We start from the raw sequence: 26091 nt of genomic DNA, 5'->3' as shown, positions 1-26091 counted from the left end.
AGGACAAGGGGGGATGGGATGAAGCTGGAACACAAACAGTTCCACTTAAACATAGGAAACAACTCTTTCAGTGTTTCAGTGAGGGAGCCCTGGCACAGGCTGCCCAGAGGGGGTGTGGAGGCTCCTTCCTTGGAGGGCTTCAAAACCCAGCTGGACATGTTCCTATGTGACCTGATCTAGGTGACTCTGCTTCTGCAGGGGGGTTGGACTGGATGATCTCTAAAGGTCCCTTCCAACCCCTACCATTCTGTGATTCTATGAAATCAAACAACAGGGAAACACTTCCAGTGGGCCTTTCCCCCTCCCCAGACCAAGGCAATCAGCCTTCCCATCAGAACAAAGCTGGTGTTCTCAATCAAACCCAGTCCTCATGCAACAGAAGGTCTGAAAGACTAACAGATCAGTCTGCTCAGCCTTTGCAGCTGCTGACTTGAACCAGTACCACGTCTCCAATAGGCTACAAAGGATGTGGGAATGTGTATTGGAGACAGTATTTAGCAAAGCAGCTCAGCTCAGCAGGCAGAGCTTGCTGGGGAGCATCTTCCCCCAGCCAGGAGAGGAACCTTCTGTGGGTCTTGAGGAAACGGCGAGACCTCAAAGCACTGGGAAAGATCAAAATATTTGTTCCTCCAAGGACTTATTATATAAACCCACCCCAGAGCCTTGCTGAGGAATCACTCCCTATGTAGGTCAGGAGAAGGAAAGGCCACTTGTGTGTTGAGTCTTGCAAGGGACCGAAGCAGAGACTGCAGTGTATTTCTCGTTTTGCTGCCCGTGTCCCCTCAAGCAGCGACAAGATTTTGGCAGATGCAGAGAAAAGAGCATTTGTGCAGAGCTGTACAAAAAAAGAGGAGTTTATTTTACAAACAGCAACTACTTTTGAATAACAAAACTGCAAAAAACCATAGAGTGCCATTAGAAAACCAGCTCAGGGGGATGTTTTCTATCTGAAGCACAGCTGAACAGAATCCACTAAATAAAAATTACCCCCCCCCAACCTTCCCTCACATCCCTCCCCAGTCACCTACCAGATGGAATTGTTTGTAAAGCTTGAACTCAAGATATGAAATAGATATGTGGCAGTGCAGTAATTCTGGGCAACTGCAATGAATTGTCTGACTATTTGTGTGGTCTTTTTCCTGGCTTTAGAGAGCCAATTTGGGTCTGAAATATGACAAAGTCTGAACCTGGGACAGTATTTCCTCCCCAAGGTGCTGAATGGTGAGGGTTGTGTTTGTATGTTGTTACAGCACTAGCCCACTAGTTCTGTGTTGTCAGGAGGAGGAGAAAAAAAACCCAAACCAAGTTACATTTAAACTGCAACAAACGTTACCTTGAGTTAGGGATGAAATCTTTGATCAGGTACCCTGAAAGGGCTGCTCCTGTTAGAAATGGGTCTGTAAATGTATGAGGGGAGTAACAAAGGTACTTCATGTTTAAAAGCAGCAGCTTACAGAACACTGATTGGAAAAGGATTTCGTGCACACACTTGTTCATTTTACTACAAGAGGAGGAAGAGTGTGAATCCAGATCCTTGGCTTCTTCTGGAAAGTGTTGTGTGACAAATCCAGGTTTAGGAACCTGTCTTGGCTGTCCATGGACAGACATGGAAGGCATCATTACAGGGGGGCTGGACTAGATGATCTCTGAAGGTCCCTTCCCACCCCTACCATTCTATGATTACAGTCTTTAAGCTTCACCTGGAGCTGCCTCTTTGTGTTTCAGAGGTGAACCAACAGCTTAATTCAATCAGAGAGAGTATGAACGGAGCTCTACCCTGGAAGATGTGACAGCTTCTCATTTTCAAAGCTGCTGGGTCCTGATGAGATCTTCCTCAATGTTTTAAAACACTTGGGAAAAACAAAAGCATCTCCAGCTATTACAGCCAGCCAGTCATGCAAACTCTGATCACACAACAGTACTCAGCAGCTCCAACAAAGCTGGGTTGCTCTGGTTTATCCACTACAGACCCCATCATTCAGGTTACATTATGCCATTGAAAACTCTTGTCTCTTAGGAGACAACTTTCTCACTGAAAAACTTGGCAAATTCCTTGGGCTTCACCAGAATACTGCAAAAATTCCTCAGATGCTCTTCAGCTTAAGCCTGTGGTTTCTGCAAAGCAGGTACCTGTAACAAGGAGTCACTTCTGGTATTAGACCTCACTTTGAAAGCATTGTCCACGCATACCAGTGCTCTTCTAGCCAACAGCACTTCAACAACATCCAGCTCACTACCTGCAGTGTCAAGATAGTCCCTAGAGTGGGATACACACCTCCAGAGGGTTTGCAAAGCAACCATTATGGTTTGTTTTCTCAAACCAACCAAATAATCACCGTCACCTGCGCTTTTAAAGAAGTGTTTGGGACAAACTCATGATTACACCCAACAGTTTACAGCATTCAGCTTCAAAATGTGTTGAAGGATGCCAAGCTCTGTAACACAAACTCAAACAAAACCCACACAGTGTTTGGAAACACTTCCTTTGCTTCTCAGGCTCTTTTAGGAACGTTGCTGTTTATCACCGTGAAACATCGAAGTTTACACAAGTTGGATATTGAGCTCAAACCTCATTCACCACACTTTTCCCTTGCTGCTTGTCAGTTTGACAATTCCCCTCGTGTACCACCACCTCCTCCAGCAGGATTCAGTAGCAGAATCTGTGAGGATTAAGACAGAGTGGCAAGACTTTTGTTTTCACTGCCTAGCTGTTGAGGATAGACCACACCCAATGCAATCGACAAGACAGCACGGAACCCATCTCCCAGCAGTAAAGAGAAAGAGCAGCACTTCAATAAACTAGAAATGGCAGCCTTCATAAGAAGATTTCTTCACAGTTTCAGAGTTTCTAGCATGTTATTTAATAGCAACAGGCAGAAAGCCCCAAGGTGTTTCTGGTTGCACTCATTGCCGCACCCAGAAAAGCGGTGGCAGCGCGTCATGGCTTTGGGAAACCCAACTGAAGGAAATCAAACTGCTTTGGGTTTAGATTTGGTTGGTTTTGGTTTCCTTTTTGACTCTTCTTGTTCTGTAAAAGCAGCATTTGACATAAAACTTGAAAACCCCCCCAAGTGAGTCGCTGAGCTCAGTACTCGGGAAGCGCACGGTCGGCTGAGTTCGTTGGTGAGGTTTCAGCTAACTCAGTAAACACCCTCCAGCCTCCCCAGTGATACTGTCAAAACAGGTTTGGTTTCTTTTTTTTCTTTAAACATAATACTGGGAAAAAAAAAAAGAGATGATTAGATAGAGTTTCCATCCCCAGAGCAACGTTTTCAGCTGTATCTGCTGCTTTCGCTGGGGCTGCGGTTGTTGGAGTAGCTGCGATCGCTTTCGCTGTCCGAGCCGTAAGATCTACAAAGCAAAGAACAAAAGGTCTCAAAGACTCTATTTGGAGCTTCCAAGTCAAAAATTGCATCATGTAAGGAAAAAAAAAATGTCAAGGGAGACACACACAAGACAAGAAGGAAACACTGAAGAAGTCTTCTACAGGATGACACTTCACAGGACTGAGGTGTTCTTTAAAGGACACTCCGTGGTTCACTCCACCCTGATAACTCCAGTCAAGCTGTGGTTGCAACTACAGGATTTCTCACTTGGTCTGACACAGATAGGAAATCACCCCAGCCAACTGTTTTTATAACTCATTCCACATTGCAAGAGTTACTCAGCCAAGGTCAGTTCATAAATCTTTGCTTTGCATCTCGCAGCCTTTTGTTTGGAATCATAGAATCAGCTGGAAGAGAGAGACCTTGAAGATCACTGAGTCCAGCCTTTGTCCCAGCCCTATCAACCACTAAACCACCTCCAGGGGCAGTGAAGATGGGTCTTCAGAATTAGGCCCCATAACAGCAGGAGAGAGAGTGTCTGGAGAGTGGAAGTGGCAGATTAAAACGTTCTGGCTCAGCACCTGGCCAAACGTCAAGATGAGAGTCCAGATGGTTTCTGACAAGCTACAGGACACACTCAAATGACACAGAATAAACTTCCACTAGAGATTTTCTAGCCTCATGCCCAGAAGGAAAGCTTTCTAAATGAAAGATGAGCATATCCTAATCCAACATTGTCTGTCTGAAGCTTCCCAACACCCTAAACCAATCATTTTGTAAGTCTGTTCCCACACTCGTCCTTCAACCTCTTTAACTTCCCCTCCAACCCACCAGGAAAGTTGCCTTACTGTCAGAACTAGGTGAGGAAGTGGGTGACAGCAAAATCCATTCAGAGTTGGTACAAAGTTGTGGGAAAATGAGTGTGAAGACAGCAGAGGCTGAAAATTCACACTATTCAGAGATCCACCTGATTTACCACTGACTCATGTTGAGAGTGCACTGGACTTGCAAGTAAAATGTTCTTTCAACAGCTGTTCTAGGAAGTCACAAATTAACTCTGGAGAGCACAGCAATTTTTAATCTCTCTTACACACTTTAAAACCCGCCCCCCCCACTTTTGCAGTCTAACCAAAAAGAATTCACCATCCAGTGGAGCTCTTTGCAGATCAGGTAGATTTTAACTGATAACAGGGCACTTGGATTAAATCTTGAGAGCTAATTTGTTCTTAGAGAAGCATTTACAGTTCCTTCAGAAGCCCAAATGTGCTTATTTTGAATGCTTACACAACCAACTGGAGCCTTCTCAAATATTTCTTATCCTGGTTTCTTCCCCATCCTCAAACTCTGTCAGCAATACCAACTTCCTCACTCCCACACTTGCTCTTTTTAGTTATTACTTTTGCTAACAATGTATTTTTTATGTTTGGGGAGGTGGGGAATGCCCATCAGGCCTTCATGAACAGACTGAACTTTGGGCAGAAAGGAACCTCATGAGTTTCAACAGGGACAAGGGCAGAGTCCTGCAGCTGGGGAGGAACAATCCCATGCACCAGCACAGGTTGAGGGTGACCTGCTGGAGAGCAGCTCCAGGAGAGGGACCTGGGAGTGCTGGTTGATTGATTAGAAACTAACCATCAGCAACAACGTGCCCTCATGGGCACGAAGCCAATGGCATCCTGGGATGCATCAAGAAGAGTGTGGCCAGCAGGGTAAGGGAGGTTCTGTTTCTGCCCTGGTGAGGCCTCATCTGGAGTCCTGTGTCCAATTCTGGGCTCCTCAGCTCCAGAGGGACAGGGATCTGCTGGAGACAGTGCAGCACAGGGCTACTGAGATGATCAGGGGACTGAAGCATCTTCCTTATGAGGAAAGGCTGCAGGAATTGGGGCTGTTTAGTCAGTAGAAAAGGAGGCTGAGGGGGGATCTCATCAACATCTACAAATACCTAAATGAGGGGTGTCAGGAGGTTGGGACATCCCTTTTTTCTATAGTAGCTAGCAACAGGACAAGTGGTGATGGGATGAAGCTGGAACACAAAAAGTTCCACTTAAACATGAGGAAAAGCTATTTCATTGTTGAAGTGAGAGAGCCCTGGCCCAGGCTGCCCAGGGAGGGTGTGGAGGCTCCTTCCTTGGAGGTTTCCAAACCCACCTGGACACATTCCTGTGCCCCCGATCAAGGGAAACCTGCTTTAGCAGGGGGCTGGACTAGATGATCTCTAAAAGCCTCTTCCAATCCCTAGCATTCTGTGATTCTGTGATCAGAAGTAGGTATGTAGCACATTCTTTTGCATAAATACAGTGCCAAAATCATGCCAGAAAAGCCACACCTGGATCTCCTGTCATAGCTCCTCGACCTTCGGTAGCTGTCGCTCCTTTTGCTCCTGCTCCGGCTCCTGCTGTAGTAACTGTCATATGTGTATGACCTGCTTTGAAGGGAAAAGAAACATACACTTACATTTAAAACAAAACAGTGTTTTTAGACATGAAAATGTATGTATTAGAGACATTTATACACAGAGCTGAGTGGCTACACAGAAATGGCTTTAGAAGGACGTGGCAAGCTGAGTTAATTCTGCATTTTATCAAAGCTTTACATACAAAGCCAAATGCAACAGTCAAAATCTCCATTTCTTAAGTCTAGAAAAGCCTTGGTAGGCATTTAAAAAGCTTTGTGTTCTCTCTATAAAGAGTAAATGCAGTAAAAAAGCTGTTTGCTGACACCTCAGTGAACAAGAAACAAAGTGGTTAAAAGAAGCATCTTACTCATTTTGCTTTGGGTTGCCACCATGGTATTGTATTATTAGGTGCCACAGATCACAAACTAGGAGATTATTATAGGAAGTGCATTTATTGCAGAGTTGGTGGAAGGACTTAATCCATACCTGGATCGACTGTGATGACCATAAGAGCTGCTTCTGGATCTACTTCTACTGTAGGATCGACTGACAAAAATAAAACCACAAAAGGTGTTTTAAGTTAAATCAGAAAGCAGAGCTGAAGAGAGCAGGGGAAGAGGGGCAGCAAGAGAAGAACCAGTTTTGCTCAGAATTTCTTATCCCCACTACAAATCATTCAATGAAATCGTTTTCCAGTGGTAGGAAATGTTGAACTCTGACTGTTCCAACTCGCACGGTTCCAACTGCAGCGCCCATCCTTAAGCCCCTTCCCGGCTCCCTCAGAGACTGAAGGATCTCTGGCTTTGTGACACACCCCAACACTGCCTCCAAATTGCAATTCACACTATCTTAAAGGTTGGAAGGGACCTTGAAAGCTCATCCAGTGCAACCCCCCTGCCAGAGCAGGAGCACCTAGAGCAGGGCACACAGGAACTCGTCCAGCTGGGGTTGGGATGTCTCCAGAGAAGAAGCCTCCACAGTCCATCTGGGCAGCCCCTGCCAGGGCTCCCTCACCTCAACAGGGGACAAGTTTGTCCTCATGTTTCTTTGGAAACTCTTCTGTTCCAGCTTGTCCCTGTTGCCCCTTGTCCTGTCATTGGCCATCACTGAGCACAGCCTGGCTCCAGCCTCCTCACACCCACCCTTGATGGATTTGTGCACATGAATGAGCTCACCCCTCAGGCTCCTCCAAGCTCCAGAGCCCCAGCTCCCTCAGCTTTCATCACAAGGGAGATGCTCCACTCTCTTTATCACCTCAGTGGCCCTGTGCTGAACTCTCTCCAGTTGCTCCCTGTCCTTCTGGAACGGAGGGGTCCAGAACTGACCACAATATTCCAGATGGCAGAACTCTCTCCACCTTCTGCCCACAGCCCTTCTAACCCATCCCAGGATGTCATCGGCCTTCTTGGCCACGAGGGCACATCACTGGCTTGTGCTCATCCCCAGGTCCCTTTCTCCTACACTACTCTCTAAGAGTTCATTCCCCAGCCTGTCCTGGTACCTGGGGTTATCCTTTCCCAGGTGCAAGAACTACAGACACTTACCTACGACTCTTGTAACTGTGGTAAGAACTACTTCGACTTCTGGAGCGATCTCTGCTGTACCATCCTCTGCTTCGGCTTCTTGTGTAGCTTCTTGACCTACAACCAACGAAGAAAAGCACCAAGTGGAATGTAACTGATGGGAAGAGCAGCAGCAAACGGGAAGCAAAAGCACTATTAAAGCTTTACCCTTTCAGGTAAACAGAAAAACGTGCCTTAAAAGAGCAGAACTCTCAAGTTAAGGGGTTAAGGCTGTGGGAACAGCACAGACTCCTTACCTATAGGAGTACGTGGAACTGCGGGATCGACTTCTGGAGTGACTGTAAGATACAGACCTTGTTCTGTGTCTGGATTTAGACTCAGATTTACTTCGTGACCTACTCAGGCTCCTGGATGGGCTGTTGTCATCTCTGCTTGGAGATTCTTCCTCGCTGGAACTCTCTTGGTTCCTCGGCCTTCGATTCAGCCGGGCTGTTTTTCTAACTTCATCAAACAGAGACCCAGGCCTTACTTTGTTCTTAGCTTTTATCTCAATCCTTAACCCTGCTGCTTTAGGCTCTGGTGCAGAAGCTACGTTCTTGACTTCTGTGGCAGTACCAACTGCTGCTGGTTGTACGTTACCAACCCCTTGCAGAGGTTTCCATTTATTATCTGCCACGTTGCTCTGTGCATTTTCAGTAACTTCACTTTTTAAGCTACAGTCTTTAGCACTAGAAGCAGGGACAGAGTTATTTTCTTGCCTTCCTGTTTCTTTTTCTTCTTTAATATTAGCAAAGTCTATAACACTGTTTCCTACTTTGACAGCATCTTCCTCAGGGGTCTCAACCTGTAAATCTTTGTTTATCGCAGCACTTAGAGGTTTAGCAGCGAGAATGACAGGAGACAAAATGTCCACAACATCAACCTTCCCTGGCGAGTTACGCTCTGGAGTACAAATCTCCATGCTGTCATCTGTCTGAATGACATCTTCCAACCCATTCTGGTTACTCTCTTCAGCTTGTTTCACCTCATTCTTGCAAGTAGTCACATTTACTCCCGAGTTCAACACGTTCGTTTTGGTGCCGTCCTTATGAAGGGAACTGTGCTCCGGTGAGGCATCACACACACTGCTTTTACCTAAAAGGTTTTCACCTGCACAAGACCTGGCACCGTTTCCCATCTTATCTTTGACTATTTCAACCATTTCATTCTTCTCACACGTTTGGGGTTTATCTTTGCTGTCCCTGTCAAGCTGCTTTTCTTTATCATCCTTGGCCACCGGCTTCTCGTTTATTTCATCATCATCTTCCTCACCAAACTCCAGGGGGGGCTGCCAATGAAACGTTTCTTTTCTCTTCTGAACTTTGTGTTTCTTCTCCTTTTTCCCTTTGGATTTTTCTTTGGCCTTTTTGGAATGTGATTTCTTAGGAGGCTTTTTTGACCCGTGTCTGTGTTTCTTTGACTTCCCTCTAACGTTTGTCGAGCTGGAACAGGAACTCTCCGACTCGGAAGACAGCGGCTGCTTGCTTGTCTTCCACGTACAATCAGAACCCAGAAAGCCTTCCGAGGAATTGGATGGCTTTTTCATCCTTTTGGTAACACTAAGCTCTGTGTCAGATCCTGATGTGGCCTCTCCTTCTTCTTTGTCAGAGGAGGGTCTGGAATCTCCCCGCCGCCGCCTTGCCTCTCCTCTTTCAGAGTTGGACTCAGAGTCCCATTTACTGCCAGCGTAGGACTTGCGTTTCGTTTTTGCACCACCTCTAGGTTGCTCAGAAGACTTCTCCTTAGCTGCTTTCTTCTTGGTATGATCAGGATCCCGCTCACACTTGGATTTCTCCTCCCCTCTCTCAGAACTTAAGCTGTTTTTATCCAGTTTCTGAGTATCTCCTCCTAAGCGGCCCTCTTTGTCTTGGGCTGCTTTCACCTTGGCTGAACGCTCGCTGTCGGTAGAGAAGTCTGAGGATGACAAGCTGTCACTCTCTTTCAACCCTCGAGACGACTCGTCACAGTCCTTTGCACACTTGTAAGGGACTGTGCTTTCAGAGCTGGTTTCTTGCCTCAGCTGAAGGGATCGAGCTTTGGGATCACTCGACGTGGATTTCCTTTTGCTGCCGTGTTTGTCGTCGTCACTGACGGAATAGTAGGACGTCGACTCGCTGTAAGCTGACCTGTCACTGCGGTATTTGCTCGCTGATGGTGACCTGCCAGAAGAACGAGACTTTGTCCTCGAGCTACTCCTGGACCTCGTGTAAGATCTTGAGTATGACCTGCTTCGAGAGGACCTGCTCCTGGACCTCAGCCAACTCTCTGAGCTCCTGTCGCTGCGAGACTTGGAATAACCGCTCCTGTCGCTGTCCGAGCTCCTCCGGCGCTTTCGATAGGAGGAGGAAGTGTTGGCTTCTTTAACGACTACCAAGCTGTAATTAGTTTGGGTGGGTATTAGATGAGTCGTTTTAGCTTTCATCTCCTGAATCCGTTCATAAGACGGCTTCCAGGGCTTCTGCCCAGGTTTCCACCTCGAAGGCGGTGGACTGTCGCTTAAGGGTATAACGGGGAGGTTTTCTGGGACGACTGGGGCTACAACAATTTTATCAGTGGGGAGCATCACTGCCCTCACAGGCTCTGCGGGCTTGGCCAACTTGTTCTCATTTAATCGGGTGGAAATATTTCGTGGGGAACTGGAAACCGTCTTTTGATGCCTGGGGTTAGAGCTTGACCTCGACCTGCTTCGTGAATGTGACGATTTAGAGGCTGACCTTGATCTAGAGCTTCTTCGGGAGTAAGACCTGGATTTAGACCTAGACCTGGACCTGTAGTGTGATCGAGACCCTCTGCTTGATAAAGTCGATGAGCTCTGGTCTTCCTTGTCAGACTTAGACCATTCTCTTCTGGATGAATGTCTAGAAGATGACGATGAGGACCGAGATTTCCTCTCACGGTCACAAGATGATTTTGTCCTCCTGAGGAAGGAGTGAGAGGATTCTACGTCTGATGAGGCTGACGTTTTCTTCTTTTTCACTTGTTTGTGCTTCTTGAAATGCTTCTGCTTTTTAGATTTCTTTTTATGCTTCACCTTCTTCTTTTCTTTCCTGTGTTTCTTGTGATGGCCAGAGTATCTCACAGTACTTGGATCACAATAACCGTTGTGCGACCAAGACCTTGATCTCCTGGATGCACTTCTGTCATCCCATCTGCTTGTACAGGGGTCACTCAACCTGGGGAAAAAACCCAACAAACATGCCTCACATTAAGTGGAAACTCCAAAAAACCCTTCAGATAAAGCATTTTCCCCACTTCCAATGCAATTAAGCTCAATAAAACTGAACTTGCAATTATTCAGTTACAGAGAACACTCTCCAGTTCTCCTTTTGAGGTTCACTGATGATCATTTGATAGAAGTTCATTTTCAGTGTCATCAGAAATTCTGGAGAGCTGGCTGGCCTCACAGAGTTTGCAATTGCAGACAGAGATAGCAATACAGGATTGGTGGATTTGATTGTTTTACTCTATACCAAAGAAACCACATAACTAAGTCTGAGGCTCAAGGAAAACTGACACGGCAAACTGTATGGAAAGCAACAAGAAACTGGACAGGCCAATTCATTACTACTTAATTATTCAAGATGGCACTATGGGAAACAACTGTCCTGGCCTTCTGACACTTCCCAGCACGTGTTTATCTGGTGTCACATTAGCAAAGCAGAAAGGGTTTAAGAAAGTCTCCCACTGCTGATTCTTGGAATGTAAGTGGAATGCAATAACCACAAAGATACAGTTTTTATTCTAACACAAGTATCACAGAAGTGTTACAGTTGGAAAAGACCTTTAAGATCATCAAGCTCAACCCCTCACCTCACACTGCCAGGCCCATCACTAAATCACATCCCTCAGCACCTCAACTCTACATCTTTTGACTGTCTCTAGGGATGGTGACTCCACCACCTCTCTGGGCAGCCCACTCTAATGCTTAGCAATTCTCCCAGTGAAAAAGTTCTTCCTAATGTCCCAACAAAACCTTCCCTGGTGCAATTTGAACCCACTTCCTCATGGTCTATCATTCATTACCGGAGACAAGAGATCGACCCTCACCTCACTACAGTTCCCCTTGAGATAGCTGTAGAGTGCTCATGTCTCCTCTCAGCCTCCTCTTCTCTAGGTTAAACATTCCCAGCTCCCTCAGCCACTCCTCATCAGAGCTGTTCTCCAGACCCTTCCCCAGCCTTGCTGCCTATCTCTGGACACATCCCAGCCCCTCAGTGTCCTTCTGGTAGCGAGGGGCCCACAACCAGACACAGCATTCGAGGCGCAGCCTCACCAGGGCCCGGCACAGGGGGACAATCACTTCCTTGGCCCTGCTGAACGACACAGTACATCTACACAAGCTATTAAAGCTGGTGTAAAAAAAGCCAAGATGTTTTCAACTTGTAGTAAGGCTCTTACTTATCGCCTTTGCTCCACTTCTCCCCACTCGGGGGTCTGTAGGTTCGTAGCCGCTGCATCTCCTCCTTCCAGTGAGGAGGCGTCTCGCTGCTCTCGTCGTCATCGGATTCGGAACACGACCGGGATCGAGGTGGGGTGTGATATCGCTGTGAAAGCAAAGAAAGGTGGTTGTGTAAGATACTCTCCTTTAAAGGAGATGATATAGACAATGCATGGTGCCTCCCCACACAGATTGTGCATGCACTTTGTACCAATAAGCCAGACGACACCACTCAAGCAAACACACGAAGACATGACAACTTCTAGGCTTCCTGCCACAAGTACCTACTGTTGGTATGCACAGATCCCACACATGAGGGCAGAACACATAGCTAACTCTATCTTTTCATACTCAAAGAGTATTTCACAAAGCCTAAGGGAGGCCAGCAGCTAAGTCATAGAATGGTAGGGGTTGGAAGGGACCTTTAGAGATCATCCAGTCCAACCCCCCTGCACAAGCAGGTCAACCTAGATCAGGTCACACAGGAACGTGTCCAGGTGGGTCTAGAAGACCTCCAAAGAAGGAGCCTCCACACCCTCCCTGGGCAGCCTGTGCCAGGGCTCCCTCACCTCACAGTAAAGTAGTTTCTTCTTATGTTTAAATGGAACTTTGTGTTCCAGCTTCATCCCATCACCCCTTGTCCTGTTGCTAGATACAATAGAAAAAAGGGATGTCCCAACCTCCTGACACCCACCATTTATACATTTGTAAATATTAATGAGATCCCCCCTCAATCTTCTCTGAAGTCATTTTTTTGTTTCAAGGAAGACTGAGGGAAGAGGTCACAGATTCCCTTTACATAACACCTTTAGGAACAGCACAATTACTGCTGATAATCAACTTTTTTTTCCCCAAGATACCGAAGCACAGATGTTTCACTTAACTGCTTGTCTGGGTAAAGACAAGCCCTACTTCAAATGTTACTGCTGTTCAGCTCTTCTGAAATGGGAATCAATGCAAGGCACCTTCCAAGTGAAAAAAAAAAGCCCTTTCACAGAAGGGTAATGAAGCTTCACACTTAAAAACATGCTTAGGCACAGTATTTAAGTAGGCAGTAAGAGCTACTTGTGCAGCAGAGGAAAAAAAAGCCTTCTAATATTGCTAACTCATTATTTTCCATTACCCAGTTGGATACACACTTAGGTAAATTCTATGAGGAAATTAGTTGCTCCTTGACTCAATAAAGAAAAACATCTGGGTTTTACTCAATTATTTTGAACCAAGCAAGCAATATGTGGAAGAAAAAAACCAATTATATTGCTCCCTAGAATAAAACCAGGAAGATGCACGAGTTGGTTTATTCAGTTAATTACAGGCAGAAGTCTTTAAGACATCCTGTTTACATTTAACAAATAAAGGTAACTGGTCATGAAGATTTAGAGCTTCCTTATGGGTTGAGCTAAAAGCAATGACTACTTGTACAAAAAAGGCTTTTACAGATGAATGACATGGAATACGTTGTGAGGGTTTCATGGACCTAACTCTCTCATATTATACTCAAGAATCTGTCAGGAAATAAGAGGATTCTAAACTCTTTTGGAAAGCATCAAACAAGCTCACTCTGGACAGAAACTGTTGCTAATCAAAGCTAGTTACTACAGGTGGCCAAAAAAGAAAGTGTTTCTCCATCTAAATTGCAAGCCCTAAATTATTTCTGATCTTACGGGTTTTCATTCGTAGTTTTGCCAAGAGAGTGTCAAAATCAAATCCCTGGCAAGAGCCAATTCCACTCAGCTTTAACCTATTTAGCCAAAAGTCTTTATTTATATAAGTATTTCAAAACTTTCCACTTTAATGGACATCACAGGTGTCATAAAATGCAAGTTGTCAGATGCAGCCAAGACAGCTTTAATGATTTAATGTTAAGGCTGGCAAATGAGAGCTGGTTCTCTGGTGAGGCTCAAACACTACAACACTCTGGCCCATGCTACAGACACCTAAAGCTGATTTTGTGGCTTGAAATAACAGCATCATGAGGGAATCAGGAGGAAAGCCCATCCCAAATCCAATGGCTCTCATGAGAAAATCACGCTCAGAGGAGTCTCAGTTAAGGCCACTCTAACAAAAAGTGTCTTCAGCTGCAGAGATATTTGATCTCTAGACATCAACTTCTTTTTCACTTTGAGGACTTCCCCTTGGCAAAAAAAATTGGCAGGACCAAGGTGTGTTTGGTTTATAGTTACCCAAATGCCACCTGCTCAACTAAACCCAGGAAAGTAATCTAAAGGGGAAGATTATGTTCAGTCATGGTATGCTACAGTTTGAAATACACTGGAATGAAATGCACAATTAAGACAGCTTTTCTTAGCTTCTCCTCCTACTGACTGAGAAATAACAGTGTGGCTGTGCAGTGTCACTACCAAGAAGTAACATCCTGCCCATGAGGTGTCAAAGAAATTACACAGACTTGACCTCAGCCAGCACAGCTGACAAAAACTGAGGAACTACATTAAGAAGCTAAAAGGAAACAAAAGGCTGATTTAACTCAAGAAGCAGAACAATGGGATTCCATCAAAGCTGCCAACAAAAATAAACTGTTGAAGATGCAAATATCAGAACTGTGGAGGACAAACAATATACATGAGAAAGGGCTGTACATCCTTTGGACTTGTACAACAGCTTTAGCTACTGTTAATCGTTGAGGCTTAACAGAAACAGCAAGGAAACCCAGTGAGTGGAGAAGAGTAAAAGCTCTTGTCACTTCTCATTACTTTAGATCTTGTGGCTCATGGGGGATGAATCTGGTTGAATTAATTTCAGTCTTTCAAGTAAAACTACTTTTTTTTAACGTTTGAAGTCTTCTTGTAGCTGAGGAGTCAGCATTTGTTCTCCCAATCAATCCTTAAGTAAAAAGACAGTGGTAAGAAAAATGGAGGGGTGCGGGGAATACCTCAGCCTTCCAAGCTAGAATCTACATTATGTCAACAGTAGTTAAAGTGTCACACAAAACCTCCAAGGAAATGCAAAGCCCAAGGTCAGAGGAGGTAGTCTGCATAAGAAAAAAGGATTTAAAAGACTGTCACATACTATTGTGCCTCTTCCTTTAATTTTTCGTCCAGATTTAGAGACTGATGGCTTCTGCTCAGTCAGAACTGGTGTGGCATCAAGAAGCTTCCTACACAGATTAATAAAATATGAACTGACATGGAAACATAACTTGAAATTAGCTTAATCATGCAAAACATTCATTTTATTCATTTGCTTTGAGATGGCAGCACCAAGAATTCATTGAATTCTCTGAGAAATAAAGCAAGACATGCACAGTTCTGCAACCAAATCAAGGTATCCTTGTTTTCCAACAAATGTGCAGCCTGTCAGAGCTCTTGCTAACAAAGAGCTTGCAAAGCACTCTTTAGAAAAGCCACTTGTTACTTTTAACTTGTATTTGGTGCACAAATCATCAAGATAACAGGAGCAGAAGCGTTTCAGGATGTTGAGGAGAAATCCAATGACATTCAGCAAGGGCAAGTGTAGAGTGTTGCATGTGGGAAAGAACAACCCCCATGTACCAGCACAGGTTGGGGAATGAACTCTATGAGTGTAGTACAGGGGAAAGAACCAGGGGTCCTGTTGACAGGTTGATAGTTGACAGGTTCTAAAGCCTTGCTTCTTTCCTAACCAATCTTTCTTTTACAGTTTTGCATGTCCTCTAAAGAAATGGAAACTAAAGCTTTGGAAACATGAAGTAAGTAATGTTTCAAGAAAAGGCTTACAGGAGACCATACCATGAACTGAAATCCCTCTTGATTTTAGGTGTCTGGCAATGTAATGTATTACAGAATCACAATGGTAGGGGTTGGAAGGGACCTTTAGAGATCATCTAGTCCAACTCCCCTGCACAAGCAGGTCAATCTAGATCAGGTCACATAGGAACGTGTCCAGGTGGGTCTTGAAGACCTCCAAAGAAGGAGCCTCCACACCCTCCCTGGGCAGCCTGTGCCAGGGCTCCCTCATCTCACAGCAAAGTAGTTTCTTCTTATGTTTAAATGGAACTTTGTGTTCCAGCTTCATCCCATTACACTTGTCCTGTTGCTAGATACAACAGAAAAAAGGGATGTCCCAACCTCCTGACACCCACCATTTAATACTTGTAAATATTAACAACATCCCCCTCAGTCTCCTCCAGACTAAACATCCCCAGTTCCTGCAGCCTTTCCTCATAAGGATGCTTTAGTCCCCTGATCATCTTGTTAATGATCATCATCTTATTAGCTTATCCCAGTCCAAAAGTACAGAAATTTGACAGAACTGCAGTTTAGTAGAAAAGCAAAACACAAACGGAAAACAACTTGTGAACTCAAGACTTCCTTTACATCCAAAGTCCCCCTTGCAACCAAATATTTGCTGTTGTTTACATCACAAAGTTTCTTGTGATTTCACTGGTGTTTTTTTCCTCCATCATCTGTGAGTTCAAGCTTATAAAGTGCAGGACCCTTAAGGACCAAGGAAACAAACTCAATACATCTCGTTGAACAACCCTGGTGGTAAGGAATATTGCAAAGAAAACTGTAGAAAGCACCATGAAACAACCTCACTTAAAAATTCTGACACTAGAACCATCAGTACTAGCAGCAGAATGTTAGAAGGAAAACTTTGTGCATCGTTTCCACCAAGTGAAGAAGAAAGCTCAGTGCTCCTTACGGTTCAGGTTCTACGTTGACAACAGGCACGTCCCTTCTGAGCAAAAACCTGTTTTCAGGCACCGGGGGAATCTCTTCAGGACGTACCACAGGTTTGTCCCTCTTGGTGCCAACATCAACTGCCTTTTCTGTTTTATCACTCTTGTCAGAAAGGCTGCTGTGGGGAAAAAAAACACCAAGTTGGTGAATCCAAATCAACCGTCAAGGGATAAGACACTTTTTAAAGCGAACCTCAAAACAATCCCACGTGATGCTTCCAACTTTAAGATGGCTTAACAAGCAAAGAGCCCACTTCAGGCTAAAGGGAGGATGGTGTTATTGAGGAGAAAGATCAGTTCTCACTTGACAGCTATTAATTTAGTTTTCTACTTGCCGTTTCTCATGAAACACTTTCAAAACATAATCAAATATACACCAAAGATTTGCCTGATGTCTCACTAAGGCAAGAATACCATCCTAAATGCTTCAACATGCAGACATTCACCAGCTAGAGCAACTCAAACGACTATCTACAATGATCTTTAACTCTTTCCAGGAAAAAAGTCCACTCAAGGATCTCAGCTTTAGGATTTTTTTTGTTGGTTGGCTGGGTTTTTGTTTATAGAAGTCAAGCATCAAAACCCAAACACAAGTAAAAGCATTTTCCTATCCCTTGCTGGAGCATTTCATGAAAACAAAGCTGAATTCCTCAGGTTTCCCTGCAATTCTCAAATGTAAGACACTAGTCACCGTCTTTGGCTGGAGGTTCGTTTGCACCTTGGATCCTCTTTCTTCCTCTCTTCCTTTCTTCGTTTCCTTGACTGTTTGGTTTTAGCTCTTCTTTTGCGCTTTCTCCTTCTGCTTCTTTCATTTTCAGCTTCACTTTCAGATGAAGTTTCTGAAGAGCTCGATGCACTGGAGGAGGAGTCTGAAGCTTCCGAGTCAGAACAGACTTTCTTCTTCTTCTCCAAAGCTTAAAACAGATATTTTCAAGTCACAGTGTGCACATGTACAGGTGTGTGTAGTGTGCATCTACACAGCACAAAGTAGACTATCTTTAATATAGACATATATCAAAAGACACACACTTACTGCCTCGGGAGCTCTGTGAACGTTTCTCACAATGAGTTGCATTAAAGTACAATAATAATAAGTCATAGAACTGTGTCCACTCTAAATTCACACCAATAAAATGATACAAATATTTTCCAGTAAAGACAGTCTTAAGAATTTATCTAGTTGCTATGGAGTAAACTGTAACAACTTTCCAGTGCAGCTTCCTCCCTATAAGATGTGTCACTGTAAAGCCAAAACGTTTTCAAATCATCAAGTTTCTAACCCAAGTTGAGCACTAACTTGCACCAAGCTGATACAGAGAAAGGCTGAGGAGTGTACCCTCAGCAAGTTCCCTGATGACAGCAAACTGGGAGGACTGGCTGATTCCCCAGGGGCTGTGCTGCCATTCAGTGAGGTCTCAAACAGCTTGAGAGTTGGGCAGAGAGGAACCTCCTGAGGTTCAACAAGGGCAAGTGCAGAGTCCTGCAGCTGGGAAGGAACAACCCCACGCACCAGCACAGGCTGGGGGTGACCTGCTGGAGAGCAGCTCCAGGAGAGAGACCTGGGAGTGCTGGTTGATAATAACCTAAATATGAGCCAGCAATGTGCCCTCGTGGCCAAGAAGGTCAATGGCAGCCTGAGGGCATCAAGAAGAGTGTGGGCAGCAGGTCAAGGGAGGTTCTTCTCCCTCTCTACTCTGCCCTGGTGAGGCCTCATCTGGAGTCCTGTGTCCAGTTCTGGGCTCCCCAGCTCAAGAGGGACAGGGAACTGCTGGAGAGAGGCCAGTGCAGGGACACCAAGATGATCAGGGGACTGGAGCATCTTTCATACGAGGAAAGGCTGCAGGACCTGGGGCTGTTTAGTCTGGAGGAGACTGAGGGGGGATCTTATTAACATTTACAAATATCTAAAGGGTGGGTGTCAGGAGGTTGGGACATCCCTTTTTTCTATAGTAGCTAGCAACAGGACAAGGGGTGATGGGATGAAGCTGGAACACAAACAGTTCCACTTAAATATATGAAAATACTGTTTCAGTGAGGGAGCCCTGGCACAGGCTGCCCAGAGGGGTTGTGGAGGCTCCTTTCTTGGAGGGCTTCGAGACCCACCTGGACATGTTCCTATGCAACCTGATCTAGGTGAATCTGCTTCTGCAGGGGAGTTGGACTGGATGATCTCTAAAGGTCCCTTCCAACCCCTACCATTCTGTGATTCTATGAAGGTTTCCCCCCTTTTCTCCTTTGAAAATGTGTTTTAAGACTGAACTCACACCTTTGGGTTAGAATAGAACACATGGATCAGCAAAAAGCAACAGTAAAAAACATACAGTTTATTTCCAAAGTCATATCCATGTTGTACAAAGTTTAACGAAGGGTTAGTTCTATATTTCTCATTTCTAAAGTGTTGTCATCCTCTCCTTTCTGCACCCTCATACTTCTACATGATCTGTCCTCTTGACTTTCTCTAAAGGACATAACTAACCACATGATCCTTAAGAAAAGTCAAATGTGAAGTAGAAAATGCAACAGCAACTGTTCAAATGGATACTGAAGACAATTTATCCCTTCTGAATTCTCCTGAAAAGTTATGTCAGGTACATATACTGCAGAGATTAACGTTACATGGGCTCTTAAAATAACCACTTGGAAATACTCCACAACATTCATCTTCAAGAAAAAGATCTGTTTGTGTCTTCACCTTTCCCACTGAAAAAAAAAGTCTGATTACTTTCTGATCCCATCCCATTGACACCAAACATTGATGAAGAAGAGGAAGCAGGCAAATGTTTTCCAAGGCACAAAGGTTCAGGTTAGAAATCCCTTTTTCCCCCCTTTGCTGTGCTTAACACCAGGATTTAATTTGTAAAGGCTTGTACAAGTTAAGAACCTAGAGATTTATCACAATGATTTTTAGATGCTGGCATCAGTTTTTATAGTCTCTAGAAACACAGAGAACACTCAATGAACTTCAGGTGTGTGTTCTGCTTACCATCTTTTGCTGGTTTGGTAACAAGCACCCCACAGTCAATAACTCGTACATCTGCATAGGGTCTACTTGCAGTATCAGTTTTCAGGTTTTCTATTTGTTCTATTACTTCAAACCCAGAAATAACCAGTCCAAAGACAACATGGACACTGCAGAAATAAAACAGTTGGAAAGCACAAACATTCATACGTTGCTGTAGCTGTTTTCCAATGAATCACAGATCTCTGAAGTCACTCAAACACAAACATTCGGCTTCACTGGCATCATCTGGCTCTTAAAATGGATTAAGCTTAAAATGGATTAAACTTAAAAATAAGGGGTTTCTGACTTTTACATTTAGAATAAGGCTAAAGATTCATGCAACATGAAACAGAGGTCCATGCCAGTTCAACTGGAGACAAAGGCTTGATGTCTCTACACCCTCTTGTACGTGGGTAAATAGATCATTTCTAAACCACCCCTCTATTTTTGAAGAAGTCTTGCTCAAGAGAGAGATCAAGGGTCCATATATAAAGACATCAGAGAAATGCAATTTCCCCCAAGAGAAGCAACATTTATAGATTTATACAAGCAATTCCCAGTGTTGCAGGGACAGTTATCATCAAGGAATGCCCAGTTTGACTCTGCCATACCACATTTTTCTCCTTCTTCCATTCACCCCTTAACTTAAACTTTCAGGAACTTACACATTTTGGGGATAAAAACATGGCATTAAAAAAAAAGGGGATTATCCAAATATAATAAACTTGTCATTAGTTGGACCAGATGATCTCTAAAGGTCCCTTCCAACCCCTACCATTCTGTGATTTACAGAGTGAGGGCAGCAACCATTTTTAAAGAAACAAACGTTAGGATTTAAGACCTTCCAAGTTTTTGTCCAGCTGCAGGAAATAAGTTGCAACTTGACATTTTGCTAGAACTGAAGCTTTTGTTTTCCATCTTGTTCTATTGTATCATCTTTCACAGCATTAAGAACTTGCTTCCCCATTGTTGTGTGCTTTCAATACGACACACAAAGACTTCCAAGCCTTCACATTTTAGCCCGTTATTGGAGAAACTAGAAAGGATTCTTACCCATCGAGATGAGGAGCAGGTTTTGTTGTTCTGTTTGACAGACAGCAAGATGGTAAGGTGGTAAAAAACAAAAAAGAATCAGGGATTCAGGTGAAGTAAAAGAGGAGAATGGCACAGGGGAAAAAAAAACATAAAGAGGTGAAGGTAAGACAAAAAATAGTGAAAAATCCAGTTACATACATGGAATTAAGGAAACTTTATAGCTATACACAGGCTTTTTACAACTCTTACATGACTCCTGCTTGAGGTTTAGCTAACTGCATACTTGAATGTTGTAGCAAGGATCATTCTATGCATGCAACAAAATCTTCACGTAAGTGCCTTTAAATACACGCTCAATAGAACTCACTGACAGCCGCAGATCGGATACAATTTGGCAAGAAATGTTGGGCAGCTAATGGAATTTAAGTGCTCCTGAAATTGTTAGGTTCTTACAAGGTCACTTTAAAGTCAGTGTATTTAAAAAGAGAGTTGTTATATGTGGTAAGAGTCTTTGCTTTTTCCCCATACCCCCCACCCTGAACCTTTCTGACTCTCCGTTTACTCGATTGGCCCCAGGACTCAAGAATATAAAGTGACATTTCTGTCTTTAGCCATCAAGACTGTAACACTTCAGCTGGTAAGCTCACAGGCTTCCCAAAAGCAACAGCAGCACAGTGCAAGCAGACATGTAGCTACCCTACAGCTGACTGGTGTGATAGATGCAGACTTCGTGCCCATTTTTCAGCTTCCCACGGTTAGCTGTTTGTTTCCAGCCTGAAGAAGAAATGCCACTGTGTTATCTTTCCCACTCCTATCCTAAAAGGCATTTGGAGTGATACCAGATTTCTGAGCTGACTTCCAATTGTTCTCCTGAAGGCAGTGAATAGATAAATACATGTTAAGATGCACCTTTTTGATGGTAATACTACGACCTGCTATCTATCTCTACTGCTCTCCAAAAAGAGAAGGGAAATCCCTTGTAGAAGCCTGCATAGTGTTGCACAGGGTGCCATGTTTTGCAAACTCAACAAGGATCATCAGAATTTGCATTTCTCTTACATATTGGGGAAGGGGAAAAAAACCCCATAGAAGTCAAGATAATTTGCATTGGAAGTTATTTAAATATCTGGAAACATTCTTCCTCTCTCCTCCCCAGGCACTGCCTTGTCTTCCCAGCCTTCTTCCAATCAACTGCCCTCTCTCTCTCTCTCAAAAACAAATCAATCACAGATGCTTTTTCTAAATTGACAATAACACAGAGATGCTACAAAGCCATTTTTTTCACTGCTATAATTAAACTTGACTTTTTAAGCACATTTCTTCGCTCGAGTTTTGAACTATTAGGTCACAAAACACTGCAGTGCTCAAACAGATGCCAAGGGATGGAACTGTGAATCAGGAGTGTTTACACTCTTGATTGGTTTTTTTAAAGCTCCAAATGCCAACCAGCCCTTCCAATTCTGTAATATTAAATCCTACAGAAAACATATTTGGTTTATCACAGGGGAAAGGAATGCTATCAGGCCAACACTTCATTTCTCAGTGGTAGGGGGTGTTCTTTGTTTCCTCTCTGCTAACACAGCATATTGCTAGCAACTGAAAAAATTCTTACAGCTTTGAGTTCTTTAAGCAAAAGTTAACTGCATTAACAACCTGCTGTTCAGTGAAGCAGTTTCAGCAGCCTTAATTACAAAGCAGATTTAAACTAGGGGAAAATTAGGAGTGGGTTACTTTAATGAAGCCAATAATAAAGGAGACTTAGTGCTTAGAATTAGCTAGGAACAGCAATGGGTTTAAACACACTTGACAGGGATGCTGTAGTAATGTGCTGCCATGCTGCAGCAGCACTTGAAGACCAATTGAGCAAATCACCTAAGCATGTACATCCTTTAGACCAGTCCCCAATAAGCAAAGAAAGGGACAGCTGGTACATGAAAACCCTTGTAGAGGTTTCTTCCATTACACTGGCAATTTGAGAGCTAGAGTGGATAGGATTTTGTCTCATTTAACTGTTCTTGAAGTGAAAACACAAGGAAAAGCATTATCCAAAAAGATAACTTTTTAGATGTAGCCCAAGGAGTTGGGTGACTGCAACAGACTGACTTCCTAGGGGAACCAGAAACCCAGCTTCTTACTGTGCTTTGCCAAGTTCTCATCAAAATGTCAGGGTTCTAACATCACATCTTATTCTGCAAACATGCACTTTGCAAGACCACTTCAAAGTTTTAATCCTTGAACATTTGCTTTGGCTTCAGCGGTTAAATCAGGAGAAACCCCAGTGTACTGTTTTTACATTATAGAAACCTCAAGTCATGGTGTCCTCTGCCCCCAGAATAGTCATTCATTCAATCATTTCTATACAGAACTTGGAGAATCTAAAACATTCAACAACCTGCCTTCTCATAGATAGTATTATCAGAGTTATTTACAGGGGGATAAACACCTTTCTTCACTCTAAATTTAAACTGGTTTAAGGTACTGTTGAAGGGAAAAAAAAAAAGCACCTTTGACAAAAGCATGTTATCACCCACCCCCCTCCAAGAACCTCAGTCCTAGCAAAGAATTCAATGCACATTACAATATGATCAGGAAAAAAAAACAACACAAGAAAGATAAAAACAGCAAGAAGAAAAGGAAAGGACACAGCCTTAGAGGAATGAGACATTACCTTTGGAGCGCACGATGTAACACTGTTTCTGTAAATTTTACACAAAAATGGCAGAAATAAATTGTAATACATTTTCAGACAAAACTGAGTCTATGTTTTATCAAATACAACTTTAAAGTCAATGTTAATCAAGTCGTATGCAGAACAAGGATGCCTAAAAGAGGGCTCTAAATTTTCTTTAGAATACAAAGGTACTTTGAAAGCTACAGTAAATTCTCCTTCAAAACAAAAAGAAGCCTACAGACATAACCTGCTTGCATACACTGGTACAAAGACAAATGGTCAGAGGATAGAATCCTCCCACTCCCCCCTAAGTCTCAATCCAGTAAGAGCTTTAGAACACATATGCCACTTTAAGCAAATGAATAACTGGTATCAAAGGGTTTATTCACGTGCTTGCAGTTACACAGGTGTTCAAATGCTCTACTGAATCCAGCCCTAAGGATGTACTTCATCCAATGGCACCTCCAACATCTTGGCTTACAGACTAGTTAAGTCAGCAAGTCTACAACTTCACACAGATCACCATTAGCTGACACCTTCCTTGTGCCATGAAGCTTCTCCAAAACTAAGGAAAACAGGTGTTCTCTTTAAAATGGCAATGCATGTATCAGACCACTCGTGTTCAGAACTATAGAGAAACACACACAGTGCACATGCAAAACAAAAGACACCATATGCACCAGCTAGCACCATACTTTTGCTCTGGTATAACCCTGAACAGTAGCAATGTTTTAAAAATGCATTATGAATTGAGCTTCTCCATTTTTGTGTCTATATCCCAGCCCCCTCAACTCCCTTCTCTCCCCTTCCCCCCCAATAAACTATTAGTTCTTAATCATGTCTCTGCATATTCAAGCACTGAAGTAACATGAGTGTTGCTTATTACACATAAAAGCACCCTGGGAATGTCTTCACACAAGTTGTACCCTCACATAAACTTTTGACCAAGCCAATGGGACCTGCCTGTGTGATAAGGGCACATACATCACTTTTGCTCAAGGATAATGCAACTTCAGCCTCTTCCATTAGATATTTGTAGATGTTTATATTACTATTAACTCTTAAATATTTGGCTCAGAGGTTGTTTCATTCATAGTAGAAAATAATTACTATTAACTCTTAAATAATTGGCTCAGAGGTTGTTTCATTCATGGTAGAAAATAATAACTATTGATTAGAAAAATACCTGTTTTGGGACACCAAAGAGACTTAGAAATAAACCACTTTGAATAAGCTGGTAACACTCAAGAGAGAATTTGTGAAGTCAAAAACAAGAGAGTCCTCACAATTTCTTTCATCCTTCATTTAGCAGTGGTTAGTTTGTTTGAATTGAGTAACTAGGCATGGCACCACACATTAAAAACATTTTTCAAACACAGAAAAGCTAGTTTTGAGCAAGAAAGCAGAGCTTGAGATACATTAAACCAACACCACCCTCAATATTGGTGTGTGGGGGGAGGGAAATCTAGCAGTAATAGCAAAACAGCTTCAAGTTTTACATAGCTTTCAAACAAGAGGTAAGAACTCCAAGCATCTGAACTGCTAAGGAACACAACCTAGGACTCCTCTTTAAGTTACAATAAGGATGTATTCCTCACTAAACTCTATGGCTAAATAAGAAGGCAATAAATAAACGATGACACAAAACTTCCCAATGACAACAGGGAGGTTGGTTCCCTTTTTATTTCCCTCCTATTGTTTCCCTTGTGCTTCATTCTGCACAGACACCTCTATTTTTCTAGTAAGTGTAGCTTGACAGATTTTGTATGACAATGATAGCACAGGTAAGCCTCTGCAAGCACTTGCAGGATCAGGAGTCTCATGAATGTTCTAGTACTTGTATATACTCATTTTCCTTGGAGGGCTTCAAGACCCACCTGGACATGTTCCTATGTGACCTGATCTAGGTGAACCTGCTTCTGCAGGGGGGTTGGACTAGATGATCTCTAAAGGTCCCTTCCAACCCCTACCATCCTGTGATTTCCACAAGACATGCACTTCTCCTTGCTAGCAGGTTGGGTCTGGCACACATGAAGGAGTTGTTATGAAGAGACAAGACATCACTATCAAATAAGCTCGACTGAGGTGCAGAATATATTGGTAAGGAAGAACATCCCATCCCCTCAACTTTAAATCAGGGACCATTAGATATATTTGTGCAATGCTCTCCCCCCAGGAAGTAATAATTAATAGTCTTTTCTTGGCAGCTGTTCAAAACAGATATTGGAGTAAGTAGAAATGGAGTGGTTCCAACCAACCTCTACCCAAAGGATTCTGTATCTGAGCATCAAGATGGAAACATGACCATTAAAAGACTAACACACTCCAGTGGTGTTTAGATCACTTAAATAACTGATGGCTCTAGAAAAAGTTCTTCACAGAAAAGACTGAAATGAAATCAAGAGGCTAGCTGAAAACCCAAACAGCCACTTTATAACCTGGTGCCTTACATCTATCTTCAACACAGTTCTGCAACACCATGTAACACCCAGTCCTTTTGGGTAAAGGAAACTGAAGTTCCACTATTTCACATATTCAAGCACTATAAAGGGATGGTCTCTGTATTCTTTCTGCTGGATTTCAACAAGATGCATTTCTTCAGACTAGGAACTTTTAGACATGTGTGAATAGACTTGGCCTATTTAATGTATGTGTGCATGAAACAAAACTCTTCCTTACCTAGACATTCTCTTCTCAACTGTTCAAGTAAGAAGAAAAAGTGGGGAAAATTAGTTAATGAGCCTTGAATACAGCATTTCTGAAATTACAGGTGTGTATATATATATATATATATATATATATATACACACACACACACACAAACATTCACTTCTGACTCTTTATTCTACTTTTAACCTTGCCAGGTTCTACAAGTACTTTTAACTTATGGTCATTCTTTTTACAGTGGCCTCACTGAAGCTTCCTGACAATACATTGCCTTTTCCATGCCCAGTTCTCTACCATCACCTCAAGCTCATTCATGCC

At 43.3% G+C, this 26091-nt stretch overlaps 1 protein-coding gene across 8 annotated transcripts in view; it reads right to left on the bottom strand.

The window, feature by feature from the left end:
- Positions 1–889: 889 nt before the first annotated feature.
- The window catches only part of NKTR (natural killer cell triggering receptor), a 44175-nt gene continuing 18973 nt past the window's right edge, over positions 890–26091 (bottom strand). The window contains exons 2-14 of one of the 8 annotated variants that reach the window (XM_061996493.1): positions 25786–25804; positions 23104–23131; positions 20454–20483; positions 19383–19528; positions 17091–17313; positions 16363–16518; positions 14749–14836; positions 11682–11827; positions 7541–10456; positions 7266–7361; positions 6208–6267; positions 5653–5751; positions 891–3351 (exon numbers count right to left, since the gene is read on the bottom strand). In XM_061996493.1, the coding sequence (XP_061852477.1) occupies positions 3273–3351; positions 5653–5751; positions 6208–6267; positions 7266–7361; positions 7541–10456; positions 11682–11740 (3309 nt within the window). In that variant the 5' untranslated portion in view covers positions 11741–11827; positions 14749–14836; positions 16363–16518; ... (3 more) ...; positions 23104–23131; positions 25786–25804 and the 3' untranslated portion in view covers positions 891–3272. Of the gene's footprint in view, positions 3352–5652; positions 5752–6207; positions 6268–7265; positions 7362–7540; positions 10457–11681; positions 11828–14748; positions 14837–16362; positions 16519–17090; positions 17314–19382; positions 19529–20453; positions 20484–23103; positions 23132–25785; positions 25805–26091 lie in introns of all 8 variants that reach the window. The other 7 variants (XM_061996485.1, XM_061996488.1, XM_061996487.1 and 4 more) reach the window with 7 other exon arrangements.

Source organism: Colius striatus, chromosome 5, assembly GCF_028858725.1.
Source record: "Colius striatus isolate bColStr4 chromosome 5, bColStr4.1.hap1, whole genome shotgun sequence".
NCBI lineage: Eukaryota > Metazoa > Chordata > Aves > Coliiformes > Coliidae > Colius > Colius striatus.
Note: the sequence above shows the minus strand (reverse complement) of the source record. Positions and strands in the feature narration are given on the sequence as shown.